Source organism: Macrotis lagotis, chromosome 2 (assembly GCF_037893015.1).
Source record: "Macrotis lagotis isolate mMagLag1 chromosome 2, bilby.v1.9.chrom.fasta, whole genome shotgun sequence".
Lineage (NCBI taxonomy): Eukaryota > Metazoa > Chordata > Mammalia > Peramelemorphia > Peramelidae > Macrotis > Macrotis lagotis.
This window is the reverse complement of record NC_133659.1, coordinates 32,514,418-32,528,094: the sequence shown is the minus strand read 5'-3', so window position 1 is coordinate 32,528,094 and position 13,677 is coordinate 32,514,418. Positions and strand designations below refer to the sequence as shown.

The following is a 13,677-nucleotide window of genomic DNA, read 5'->3' as shown; positions in this document are numbered from 1 at the left end:
GGGGCATAGAAGACCAAAATGCCTTGTTGGGGATCCAGTTAGGGTTGGAAGGCCTTGGGTGGGGGAGGAACCAAGGGCCAGCTTCCAGGGGGCGACCCTGGCTACGCCCACCCTCCCCATCGCTCCTGGTGCCAGGTGTGTTCTTGGAGGCCAGGCCTGGTAGAGCCATAATTGAGCTTCTCCAGAGGCAATCTGGGGTGGGTGGGGGTGGGGGTGGGGGTGGGGAAGCTGCAGAACTAGCCCCATGCTGGAGAGGAGGAAGTTGGAGCTCTGAGGAGGGGCCCCAGCCTCGCCCCCGGTGGAGGGTAGGACCCTTTGGATGGCAGCCTCTCCTGGCCACTGCAGGTTCTAGGGGTGACCACTCACTGGTAAGACTGGTAAGCTGTCAGGGAAATTGGGGAGCATTAAAAACACTCCCCTCCTAGTCACTCCTGTCCTCAAGAGAAATAGGTGTGCATCCCTCCTGCCTGCTGAAGTCTCCGGACAGTGAGGCGGGCATCACCCTCCTGGCTTTGCCCCGGTGGGTGGTCAGGCTCAGGTCTTAGGGTCCCTTTGTGTGATAGACAAGAATCACAGGGCAGGGACGGGCTGAGAGGCCCACAGCATGTGACCTGCTTTATCTGGGGTGGGTTTGAGACTCCCCGGGGCAGGGACCTCCTGGCCACAGGTGGTCACAATCATAGACGCAAACGCATATGTGCACAATAGACACAAAGACATTCCCACATACATGCCAACACGCAGTCATACCCACAAATAGACATTCTCATATATAGTCTGCAATACTAAAGGCCCTTCCTGGGAACAAGGTGAGGGAGATGGAGGTCGCATCCCCAGCCTCGGGGATCCTGGCAAGTCCGAGCACCAGGGAAGTGGAGAATGCAGGTTGGCAGAGCCCTGGGGGTTGCCACCTCATTTTTTTTAAACTTTAAAAAAAGATTGTATTTTTCTAACTAGATGCAATGCTAATTTTTTATCTTTTTTAAATTAATATTTTTCCAATTATACACATTATGAATGTTTTCCACCTTCATTACATGCATATGCATATTTTTAAGTTACCAATTTCCTTCCCCCCTCCCCTCAGCGGTGAACTGTCACGTGAATATGCACATACACATTTGTGCATAACATGTTTGCATATTTTCAGTAGGAGGAATTAGGCTTAAGGGAAAAGAAAACCATGAGATAGAAGAAATTTAAAGAGTGAAAAAATGTTTATTCAGATTCTGTGGGGTTTTTTGGTTTGGGTTTTTTTTTTTAGTTTTTGCAAGGCAATGGGGTTAGGTGACTCGCCCAAGGCCACACAGCTAGCTCATGACTAACTGTCTGAGGTCATATTTGAACTCAGGTCCTCCAGAGTCCGGGGCCGGTGCTCTATCCACTACACCACCTAGCTGTGCTGTAGTTTCACAGCATTGTCCCTAACAGGTCCCCCGGGGTGGTCCCAGCTCTCTGAACAACTGAAGCGAGCAGTATCTCCCAAGGTTGCTGACGTGTCCGATGTTCCCTTGGTTCTGCTCCTTTCACTCAGCGTCGGTTCCTGTCATCGCCCCAGGCTCCTCTGTACAGCAGGAGTCCCCCATAACATTCATTCGCCCTAGTCTGTTCAGCCGTTCCCCAATGATAGGCGTCCCCTCAATTTCCAATTCCTGCCACTACACAAAGGGCTGCTGTGAATGTTTTGGAACATGGGAGACTTTTCCCATTTTTTGTAATTTCTTCTGGATCCAGGCCTAGAATTGGAATCGCTGGGTCAAAGAGGATGATCAGTTTTACTGTTTTGGGGTATAGTTGCCGCAAGTCTCCAGGCTTTTCTGAGGTCCTCTCGGAGTCCGCCTCATTTTAAAGATGAGGACCCCAAGGCCTGCTGAGGAGCTGCGAGGGAGCTCCAGCGGCCGTGTCAGGTCTTGATGTGGGTTCCTCTGGAGCAGGAGGAGGATCCTTGAAGACATCTGATAGGGAAAGAGAGGGGAGCAGGCTGGGGGGGCCCAGGAAGTGGGAGGACAGGTTGCTGCTGTCTTCCAGAGAGGCTGAGTTGGGTACCTGTGGGAGAGCAGCGGACAGGGTCAGGGTCTGCCAGTCTGCCTCATGGGAAGCCAATCTCGGCCCCTTAGCCCCTGCAGGCCGCTCATCTTGCACCATGCCTGGGCCTCCCACTCAGCCTGGTCCCCAAAGCCGCATCCCCACCCAGGACAGCAGACCGTCTGGCTCACTGGGGGTGGGTAGCGGTATTCCCGGCCTTGCGCGGGGTCTATCCTGGCCAAGGCCTGGATCTCTGCATCTCTTGCATTGGCTATCCTCAGGCACAGCTCGATCCGGCCAGCCTGGGAGCCAGGAAAGAGGGACCTGCTGAGCGGGGCGTCTCAGAGACCCCGACTTGCCCGCCCCTCCCGCCACCGGGGCCTCCCGGACAGACCTGCGGGATGGCGTTGAGCTGCTTGGGGTGAAGGCCCGGGGCCCGGGGCAGGGCTCGCAGAGGCAACCTCCAGCGGCCGCTCAACACTCTGTATTCCGGGTCGAAGAGCTGCAGGCAGGTCCAAGCCTGGGGCCGAGGCTCCCGGCCTCCATCCCAAAGGCCCCAGGCCTGGAGCTCCGTGACCAGGGTCACAGACAGGGAGGGGTGCAGCCTGCAGGGAGCGGGCAGGAAGGCGCACCCGTCAGCCAGGCCAGTGGGTCGCAGGGTGCTGGACTGACTGGGGCGCGGACCCTGAAGGCACTAAAGCGCTCTACAATATTAAACCTAGAACAGGGTGGGTGGGACAGAGGAGTCCACCCAGCCACTGACCTGGGCACAGGCTGCCTGGCTGCCAGGATGGCACAGCTGCCTAGGGGAGCCCCCAGGGTGGGGGGCAGTGGCAGACAGGGACTGGGGGGCAGGGCAGTGCTGGGGCCAGTCTCCTGCCTGCCCCGGGCCAGCCCTGTCACCAACTGCACCTGGGACCAGTCGGCTTCCAGGCCCAGGAGGAAGTCATAGAAGATGGCGAAGCCGGCCCTGGACGGGAAGAAGGAGGATGGAAGGGGGTGTCGGAGCGGTCCCCTCCCCGCCCGACCGCCCCTCCCACCCAGTCCAGTCTCACCCTGGGTCATAAGGAGCCGGGCCCAGCACATCAGGTGGGGGCAGAAGGTGGCGGCTCTGGCCTGGGGCTGCTATCTTCTCCTGAAGTAGAGACAAGCCCACCCTCTCCAGAAGCCTCCCCGGCTGCCCCCAGCCTGGGGAGGGAGAGCAGGCAGCCCCGCTCCACAGCGCCGGACCTGGGAGGGGGCCCCTCAGTTCAGCTGCCCCAGATACTCATATTACAGTGGAGGAAACTGAGGCCAAAGCAGGACAGGAAGCTGCTAGTCAGGAAGACTCCCCCCAACATAGGACCTCATTTTTCTGGGAGTTCTCACCATCATGCCTAGAAAAGGGGTGTCTCTGGGGGGTTCCGGGGGAGGTGGCGGCAACGGAGGAGCCACAGGGGGTGGCAGGTGGGCAGAGCCTCTTCTCTGGAGCAGACCAATCCCCTCCTTGGGCTGGGAGCCCCACGGGGCTGAGTGCAGAAATGAGGGGTCTGAAGGCTTTTAATTGGCTCCTAACCCCGACTCAAAGCCTCCCCAAAGGGCCCAGAAGCCCCTAGTTTGTAAGACTGAGATGGGCTCAGAGAGTGGGAGCTGGTGGGTGCCCCTGCCTGGCTGTGGGCAATGCCAGGGGCACCCTACCTCACCCCAGCCCTCCGCTCCACTCCCCAGGAATCCCACGCCACTAGGGTCACTCCTTGTGTCTCCAGACCCTGGTGGATGGTCTATTTCTCCGGGAATCCAGAGAGCGATCGGTGGTCCCGGGGGGTGTTCAGTGCAGCCCCCACGATATAGAGGCCCCAAGATGTCTCTTCTGGTCTCTACCCCCCAGCCGAGGCCTATAGGTCCTGCCCTGAGGTCTCCAGGCCCACCTCCCCCCTACCCAGACTCGGTCGGTGCGGGGGTCTGAAGCGTCCACGCTCTGGGCTGAGTACAAGGCGGAAATCCTGTCATTGAAGCAGCTTGACCCACGGGGAACAAGCAGCAGAGACAATCTGAACTGAGGCCCCGGCCCTCCTCTGCAGGTCTCTGGGAAGCCTCCCGCAGCCTTCCCGGGTCTGCTTGGGGGCCACACTAGGAGCCACATGGTGCTGGATTGAACCCGGCCACCATCTGCAGCAGCGGGGAGGAGGGATGTGCCCGGGCTCTGACTTGGAGGGAGGGGACCAAGATCAAGGAAGCCTCGGCAGGGAGCCCTGGGACCAGCTGGGAAGGCAACTGAGCCCACGAGTCCCTGGGCCACTCCGAGCCTCGGTGTCATGGTCTGTTAAATGGGGGTGAACGCGCTAGATCGAAAGGAGGATGGGGCCTGAACGTGTGCCTTCATCGGAACGGAGCCCCTGGGAGAGGGGAGCCCTTCTATCAACGCAGGTTGGCAGCTTCACTGCTGCCCTGGGCCTTAGAGAGCCGTCTAGGGCACGGGGAGGGAAAAGGGAGGAAGGAATGGAGGAAGGGCCATGGGAAAGAGGAAGAAAGGATGGAAAGAAAGGGAGGAAGAAGGAAGGGAAGGAGGAGCAGAGATTTATTAAATACCTATTATGTGGTAGTAAGGGTTTTACAATTATCTCATTTGACCCCTACAACATCCCTGATCCTGCTTGGATCATTTTACAGATGAGGAAACTGAGCCAAGCAGGTTTTTTTAGGGTTCCCCCAGCTAGTCTTGGGAACTGGATTTGAACTCGGGGTTCATCGCCCAGGGTCCCACATGGGGGTGGTGGACAGTGTCCTCAGCCTGGAGCCAGACAGTCTCCGGCCCACTTTGCAGCCACGTCTGGGATGGGGGAGGCGATGTGTAAGCACCAGCTACGTCCAAGACACATAACGGTGTCCCGGGGTGGCCGTGTGAGGTGGCAGCCTGTGCCGGGAGGTCGCCAGGAGGAAGCCGGTGGGCGAGGGCCTGAACCTCATGGGCACAGCGCTTGGTTGTGAAGACCCCTGGGATGGGGAGCGCTTCTCCCTCCCCTCCTGCCCTGGCCGGCTGGGCGGCAGCGGTCTCCAGAGCTTGGGGAGGGCCCTGACCCAGCAGCGGGCCAGGGCACTCACCCGGCCGGGCCCTCCGCGGCCCTCTCTGCATCTGCAGGGCCAGGATCTCAGCCTCCAGGTGCCCGTTGATAGCTTCTAGAGCCCGCAGCTGCGTGTCCACCATCCGGGGGCCGGCCGGCAGCTTCCCCTCTGCGAGTCAATGAAGTCTGACTCCCTCTGGGGGTCCCCAAACCGCCTCACTGGGGACAAGGTTTCGGAGGCTCCCTGCCTACTTGGGGTAGCCTGTGCCCCTCCCCAGCTCAAGAATCTTCCATGGCTCCCTAGGACACGGGCTGACAGAATTCCGAGATCTCAGAGGAATTCGATGCCCTTGTGGTGGGGGTGGGGGGTCCTCACTCCGTGGACTGTAGAGGCAGCCCCCCCCTTTGTCCTGGCCCCCCTTCCTACATGAGGCTCTTCCTCGGGGCTGCCCTCCCCAGTTCCTTCGGGTCCTTGGGCTCACTCACGCTTCTTCCCACTTCTCCCTTCCAGTGAAGCAGCTTCCAGGTGCAGCTCCCGCATCCTGGCCAGGACGCCTGTATCTCTGCCCCCCGCTTGGAGGTAGGACAGCTGTAGGGCCCTGGGGGCACGAGGAGGAGGAGGCTGCCAAAGGCATCGCGGCCTTTGCCCGGGCCTCCCATTTACGAGATGGCAGATCTCATCTTGGGAAGGGCAAGGGTACGACTGGGGAATCCAAGAACCTGGGTTCAAATCTTGGCTGGGAAGCAACACTAGCTTATGGAGTCACTGGACCTATTTCTAACTCTCTAGATGTCCTTGGACAAGTCCCTTTGCTTCCCTGGGTCTCAATTTCTTCGTCCGTCAAATGGGAGAGAGGTGAACTGGTTCCCTCTTCCTTAGTGATTCTCAGTGATTAATTCACCAATACAATGGGCTCCAACTCCGCGGAGGGACCAACTACCATGTGGGGGGAGACCAGGGGCCGGGCTTCCCAAGAAAGGATCCTAGTCTTGGCCTCTAAGGTCATTCATTGGGCTCCACCCAAGCAGGGGAAGGAGCTTGCCCATGTCCAGAATTTCACACCAGGTGCAGTTATGGGACCCGGCGGGCTTCCCCGGCCCCGGCCATTTCCCCTCGCCGGTATTCGTGCTAGTCCGCACAGCTCCGGGACCCCCGGACACAGGTGGCCAGCCTGGCTGCCCCCCATCCGCCTGTCCCCTTGGCTGTCGCCTCTGGCTCTGGCTCTGTTTTCCCCCAAGGCAAAGGGGTTAAGTGACTTGTTGAAGCTCACACAGCCCCGTGGTGTCATTAAGGGTCTGAGGCTGGATTTGTCTGTGTCTGTGTCTGTCTCTGTCTCTCTGTCTGTCTCTGTCTCTGTCTCTCTGTCTGTCTCTGTCTCTGTCTCTGTCTCTGTCTCTGTCTCCTCCAATCTCACCGAATCTCTGAACTCAAGGCCCCTTTACTGGCTGGAAGGGCCACGAGGTCGAGGCTGGGTCCTTTTCCCTCCTCCTGCACCGCTGGGAGATCGGGCCGAGTCCTGGCAGGTAAGGCAGCCGGGTTGGCCCCGGGGCCGGCCAGGCCCTAGCCCCCTCCCCACCCCAGCTGTGAGGCTCACCGCGCCTGCAGCTTCTCCACCCGCTCCCCAAGAGCGTCCAGCGCCAGCCGCGTCCTCTTCTCCTGGGCCTGGATCGCCAGCATCACCTGCCCCAGGACGCCCCCGGCGCCGCCCCCCGTCAGGCCCCCAAGCTGCTGCCTGATCTCTGCATGGGGGAGGAGGGTTGGGCCGGCCTTCCTGGCTCCAGCCCAGACCCAGGCCCTCCCAGTCATGGGGGTACAGCAGACCTCAACCCCAGCCCGGGAGATCTCGAGGGCTCAGTCCTGGGGGCCCCAGTTCTAGCCATACCCTCCCGGTGCTTCTCCAGACTTCGAGTCCGGGCTCCGATCTCTGCCAGACGACGAGCGTGAGTCGCTTCTAGGTGTGCCCGGGACCCTGCAGGGCCCTGAAGAGGGGGCAGCTGACCCCAGGCAGGGCAGGGCGGCGCAGCCCCCCTTCCCTGCCTGGGACTGGGGATCTCAGCATGCCGGTGCTTTCGCTGCCCCCAGGCCCTGCTTTTCTGGGGACCTCCCCATTGGGCATGCTGGCAGCCTCACCCCAGGGCTCCATCCACAGTGTACAGGGGCCTAGCCAGGTCCAGCATTACCTCGGGCAGCGGCTGCGAGACCCCAAGCCTGCGCTTTCCCTCCCAGGCCTCAGTTTCCCCATCCTTTCCTGCTCCGGAGCCCGGACTCACCCCGGCAGAGGTCCTCTCTTGCAGTGACATCCGAAGCCTCTGAACCTGGCGGGGAGGGGAGTCCGTCAGCTCGGTCCTGGGGCTGGACAAGGACGCACCTGGGACCTGGCAGTAAAGGTTTGTCCCCAGCCCAGACTGGGGAGTAGAGTCTCCCCCAGGGAGGAGCGACGGAGAACAGAGAGAGGCAGCTCCCCTGGAGCCCTTAGGAACCCCCCGGGGCTTGGGGGTCCGGGGAAGGGGCGATAGCCCCCAGCACCTCATCTGTCAGCCTCTTCAGGGCGGCTCCACTGGCTTCTCCCTGGCCTGGGATTTTTTGGCGGATCTCTGGTGGATCCTCCGGCTGGCGTGGCTGGGCCTGGGAACAAGGTCCAGGCTGAGGGGCCCCGAGACCCTGCCCAGACTTGGGGGTGCCAGGATCCCATCCCTAGGGATTCAGGGGTCCCAGGCTGGAGCTGCTCACCGCTCCCTACATGTCCAAGACAATCGGCGGCTACAGGGATGAGAGGGTCCTAGGGGGCCGGCAGGGCCACCACTCACCCCTCTGCCAAGTGGGAGGCCCTTCCTTGGGCCCCCGGCTCCGTCTGGAGTAAGGGAGCCGATGCACAAGTGGTCAGCGTGACGGTCCCGGAGCGTCTTGGAAGGGAAAATCATGTCACAGGCTGGGCAAGGAAACAAACCCAGGCCCCCCTGCTGCCCTGGCTCCTCCGAGCCTGATGCCATCTCTGTGCCACCTGCCTAGAGACCAAGACAAGGAGAGACAAGGAGACAAGGCAGGGAGATGAGAGACAAGGAGACAAGGCAGGGAGATGAGAGCAAGGAGAGACACAGGCCGGGAGATGAGAGCAAGGAGAGACACAGGCCGGGAGATGAGAGCAAGGAGAGACACAGGCCGGGAGATGAGAGCAAGGAGAGACACAGGCCGGGAGATGAGAGCAAGGAGAGACACAGGCGGGGAGAACAGGCCACAGAACCGGGAACAGAAAGGCTCAGGTACCAAGGAGGAATAACATCCCAACAGAAGGGAGAAAGCAGAGGCCGAGAGAAGCCAACACAAATGGGCTGGGGAAGCGGGAGGCTGTTAGAAGGGGCCGGCCACCCCTGGGTGGGGCCCGGTGTCCAGGCCAGGTCTCCAAGGCCTCCTGTTTGTGTTTGGGTCCAAGCCTTTGGTGCCTGGCAACTCTGGCAGAGGTTAGACTTTCAGCTGCCAGCCTGTTGGAGGGGGCCTTGTCCAGCCCAGCACGCCTGGCATTCCTCTTCCTCCTCATGCTTTCTTCAGTGCCCCCAAGACTCCTGGTCCCCCATGGTTTCTGCCCTCTCAATTCCCTGCCATTTCAGCTCTGAGCCCTAGGTGTGTCACCCTTGGAGCTGCCAGCTTTCTCTAACGACCCATCCTCCCAACTTGTTTCTCCCTGTGGCACTCCTACTTTCCTAATCATGGGATCACAGACCTGGTTGGAAGAGATCTACTCTGAGCCTCAGTTTCTTCATTTATAAACTGAGGGCCTTGGACTGGGTGGCCTGTGACAGATGTGTCCTTATCAGAATGTGATTCCTGGTTAACCCCACCCCGTGAAAAATAATTAACGTTCACTTTTGGCAGCTAGGTGGCACAGTAAATAAAGCACTGGTCCTGGAGTTAGGAAGACCTGAGTGCAAATCTGTCCTCAGACACTTCATTAGCTGTGTGGCTTTGGGCAAGCCACTTAACCAAAAAACCCTTTGAATATTGGAATACTTTTTTTGGTGAGGCAATCAATGTAAAAGTGACTCGCTTAGGATCACACATCCAAGTCTGAACTCGAGTCCTCGACTCCAGGGTTGGTGCTATATCCATTGTGTCACTTACTACCCCCTGGATTGGAATACTTCTTGTTCCTCTTTGCCACCTCCAGGTTCTCCCTTCACCTCCATTTTTCAGTAACTTCTTGAAAGTCCCCATCTTTCATTTTGCCCTCTAGGCCACTCCCTTTCCTTCAGGAGTTTGAGTCTGAAGCATGGTTTTTCTCTCCTTCCTAACCTGGGGACTTCCATGTCCTCAAACTCATTCCTTTGACCTCACTTCCCAGAATTTACTCCTCCCCTGCCTCAGTCTCACACAAATGTTCAATAATTCCCAAACTCCCTTATCTAACCTCAATGTATTGCCTTTCTATCTCTCCCTCTGCCCTATCATAGCAAATCCTACTTTTTGTCCCCATCTTTCCAACACATCTACTTTTCTCCTCTGAACCTGCCACCACCTTGGATTAGTCCAGGAGCCAGAATCTTCTCCATTCCAAATTCATACCAAGTGGTGGCCCTGTTCTTGACTCCAGGGTTGGTCCTCCACTGTGCCACCTAGCTACCCCTGAAGGTAAAGGGGTTAAGTCCCTTGCTCAAGGTCACACAGCTAATCGTCTAAGGTCACATTTGAACTCAGGTCCTCCTGACTGGCCTTGATCTTGAGCAAGGCAAACCCTGCACCAGAGCTCCCATTCCATGCCACCTCCTAAATAAGACGCCCCCTTGGTCATGCCCTACTCAAGTCGACTCAAGCTGCTTTTCGTATTAGTATATCCTAATTGCTGACGAACACAAAGGCAAGACATTTCTGCTTTCAAAGTACAATCTGATGGAGGAAACATGCAAACGAGTCATGCTATCACTGAACTAATCGGAGTTTATGGGGAGAAGTGGTTTAAGGGTACAAGACAGAAAAATATCAGTGTATAAACAAAAAGAACCTAAGAAAAATGGTAATACAATTTTATACATATTAAAAGAAAAACTATGATGGCCATTGCTTGACTTGTAATCGAGGTTTCCATGGGCCTGAAATAGTAAGTTGATTCACTGAGGACAAGAGGGTTGAAACTGGGGCCAGCATCATTATACATAGAAGACTATGGGTTGGACTAGATCTTTACAGCAGATGGCTCCTATTGCACCAGAAAGATAGGCATTAACTATGGCCCTTTGCCTTAAAAAAATACCTAAAGTTTGCATCAAAGCAGGTGTTGAAAAGGTACAAAGCTTGTTACTGTGAACTGGTGCGGTTATTTTTTGTTATAAATGAAATTGTGTGTAAATGATACAAAATTTGCATTATGGTTCCTAATACATCAGTCTTAATTTTTTATTTCATAAAAGGGCAATAGCAGAACTATGTACAAATTAGATATATACAGGATAAAGTATTACATGTTCATATCATATGAACTTGTTATGTATTATACTGATAAATGGAGATGACTGTGACAAAGGCACTAGTGCTAAGCAGGGTTGGGAAAGTTGTTGTAGAAGGTGGGATTTTAGCTGAGACATGAAAACCAGGAATCTGAGAAAGATGAGGGGGAGCCACCTTTTAGGAGATGCATGGCAGGGAGACCAGTGTCACTGGACCAGCAGTGTATGAGCACAGTATGAGCCACAAGTACATTGAAAGGGCAGGGAACTTTTTTTTTGCTCTTCTAATTTGTTTATGATCCTTTACATCTAGGTTGTGCATTCCTTTGGAACACAACTTGGTGTATGATGGAAAGTCTTGTTCTAAAATGAATGTTAGATGTCCATCCAGTTTTGTCAGCAGTTGTTAGGTAACCGAGTTCTGCTGAGACTTATCAAACTTTATAGGAATCTTGAGTTGATCAAACATTATCTGATATATAAACACACACATACACATATATAGGTTATCTAACCTTTTAAACCTAAATCTTTTTCTTTTAAACCCTATAAAAATAATTACTGCTCTGTACAGTTTGGGATTTCTCTTCTGATTCTTAGCTTGGGCCCTACTCTCTCTTTGTTCTCCTGCCTTTCATCCTTATCTTGTTGAATATTCTCAGGAAGGACCTTTTGTCCTTATCCCTCTGCCTTTCATCCTTATCTTGTACAAGATTCCACATATTCCAGGATACACACCTTTTGTGGCACGCCCCTTACACTTTCACAGTGCCTGGAGATGAGGAATGCTGATACAGGGGGACTAGTCAGAGATGTAGCATATACCTGCAATAAACTCCTTGCTTATCTCTCACTGGCTGACTTTCATTATTGAACATGCAGGACATGTCCGGAGCAAGCCCCGAGGAGCTGTGTAAATTAGGCTGATGCCAGCTGCCCAGAGTGGACCACAACACTATAAACATAATAATGTTAATTATATCAATAGATGCTTCAACCATTTTTGGGCAAAGTTTTGAGGTTTTTTTTTTTCTCCTTCCCCCCAAAAGAAAGTAAGCTAATATAGGCTCTACATGAATAAGCACGACAAACCTTCCATATGAATTTTTCTACTTTTATAGCTATACAAAGTATCTTGGTAGTTTGATATCGCATTGGGTTAAGTAATTTCAGTCGTATCATTTTCATTGTATTGGCTACTGGTGAGCAGTTTTTCCAGTTAGATAGATCTTTGTGTGCAAAGTGTTGTATATAAGTTGGATTCAAATGGTCTATAGCTGCATCTTGGTAGAAACAAGAAAATAAAACTGAACATCCTACAACTTTGCTGATCTTATAGTTTAAGTTTTTGATTTGACTATTTTCTAAGTAAATATATTGTTTCCTCGTTGCCTAAGCTTATTCCCTCAATTTCTCCTTTTTACACATTTCTAGCACTTGCATTAAAGTTAGTAGTTGTGATAATGAACAATCTTCCTTTAGATCAAAAAACGTCCAACTTTAGTCCATTACATATTGTTTGCTTTTGGTTTAAGCAAAATAATTACCATATTGAAGAAAGCAACCATTTATGAGAAATCTACCATATACCAGACTCTGTCCTTAAATGTTTATAAATATCTTAGTTAATTCTCACAACAATCCTGGCAAGTACTTACCATCATTATCTCCATTTTACAGTTGTTGGAAACAGACAAACTATAGTTAAGTGATCATACAGCTAGTAAAAGAACCTGAATCTGAACTTAGGTCTTCCTTATTCTTTTGGAAAAGTCAATTTATTCCTATGATTACTTTAAAATAAAGTGGATGCTGCATTTTGTTAAAAAAATTTTTTTAAGCATTTATTGATATAATTAACATTATTATGTTTATAATATTACCTTTGTTGACCCAGCCTTGCATTCTCCACATAAATTCAATTTGGTCAGCATATAAGGGTTATTAAATGTTATATAGCATGCTTGCCAATATACAGCTCATAAAAATCTATGTTCATTTGGGAATATTTTATAGATTTCTCTCTGCTTTGGCTCTCATTTTAGGTATCAAGATCATATTGGTATCATAAAGATTGGAAGGGTCCTTATTGCAAACATTTTATGTAGAATTGTCCCTGAAAGGTGTTAAAGTTTTCTTGTAAATCCATCTGGTTATTATTCGTTTGAGAGTTAATTTTTGGTTTGTTCAATGTAATGATGGACTTTCAATGAAACAGGGGTCTTTCAAACTTTCCTATCGAGATGACTAGAGCTGAATTGTTAGAAGGAGCATAAATAAGACAGGACATAGGAAGGAACAGAATATAATGGTATAATATAGTATATAATATAGTAAAAAGATGGAGTCCATGGGTGATATAGGAAAGTACTGGGAGGAAGGGAAAGGAGATGAAGAAGCTAAGAAATTTCACAATAAGAACCAAGAAAGTTTTTCAATGTAATGGAAACAGGGAAGGCAGAGTATGTGGCCATGAGGCAATGAGTGAGCCTTCATTCTCATCAGATGTGGCTCAGAAGGGAAACAACATACACACTTAATAGGGTGAGGAAATCTATCTTACCCTAGAGAAAAATGAGAAGAAAAGGATGGGATAAGGGGGAATGGGGGGGGGGGGGGAATAGGTGATAGAAGAGAGGGTACTCAGATACAACACACTTTTGTACAGGTTCAGGATGAAAGGAGAGAGAGAATAGAGTGAGAGGGGAGGAACAGAGTGGAGGTACAGCTAGTAATAGCAACTGTGGCAAAAATATTGAAGCAGCTTCTCTGGTGGACTTATGATAAAGAAAGAAACTCACAAGGTGGCTAGGTGGTGCAGTGGATAGAGCACCGGCCCTGGAGTCAGGAGTACCTGAGTTCAAATCTGGTCTCAGACAGTTAATAATTACCTAGCTGTGTGGCCTTGGGTAAGCCACTTAACCCCATTTGCCCATGCAAAAAAAAAAAAAACCTTAAAAAAAAGCAACTCACCCCAAAGACAGAGCCATTGGAATCTGAATACAGACTGAAGTACATTTTGGGTTTTTTTTTCTTTCTCTCTCTTCTTGAAGTTTCTCATCTTCTTGTGGGGAGGGAAGGGGGGGGTTATGTTTACTCTTATAACACATTCAATTTCCATCAATGTATAGCAAGGAAACAATGTAAAGACTATCAGACTGCCTTCCGTGGTGGG

The 13,677-nt window shown here is 52.7% G+C and overlaps 1 protein-coding gene across 1 annotated transcript; it reads right to left on the bottom strand.

Moving 5' to 3' along the window:
- Positions 1 to 1,198: 1,198 nt before the first annotated feature.
- CCDC17 (coiled-coil domain containing 17) lies at positions 1,199 to 13,677 on the bottom strand. The gene is made up of 14 exons (XM_074221559.1): positions 7,875 to 13,677; positions 7,594 to 7,692; positions 7,338 to 7,382; positions 6,950 to 7,061; positions 6,662 to 6,806; positions 6,482 to 6,583; positions 5,553 to 5,665; positions 5,107 to 5,235; positions 3,394 to 3,533; positions 3,081 to 3,160; positions 2,789 to 2,995; positions 2,420 to 2,630; positions 2,217 to 2,327; positions 1,199 to 2,046 (listed from the first exon to the last, which is right to left on the bottom strand). The coding sequence occupies exons 1-14, from the start codon at positions 8,055 to 8,057 to the stop codon at positions 1,846 to 1,848; spliced, it is 1,878 nt and encodes a 625-aa protein (XP_074077660.1). The 5' UTR covers positions 8,058 to 13,677; the 3' UTR covers positions 1,199 to 1,845.

Excerpts from the sequence above, each read along its gene's own strand:
- CCDC17 (XM_074221559.1), bottom strand. The coding sequence starts at position 8,057 with ATGGCATCAGGCTCGGAGGAGCCAGGGCAGCAGGGGGGCCTGGGTTTG. Across the intron at positions 7,693-7,874 it reads GCCTCCCACTTGGCAGAGGG|GCCCAGCCACGCCAGCCGGA; the intron begins GTGAGTGGTGGC and ends CCTTGTTCCCAG. Across the intron at positions 7,062-7,337 it reads AAGAGAGGACCTCTGCCGGG|CTGCCCCCTCTTCAGGGCCC; the intron begins GTGAGTCCGGGC and ends GCCTGGGGTCAG.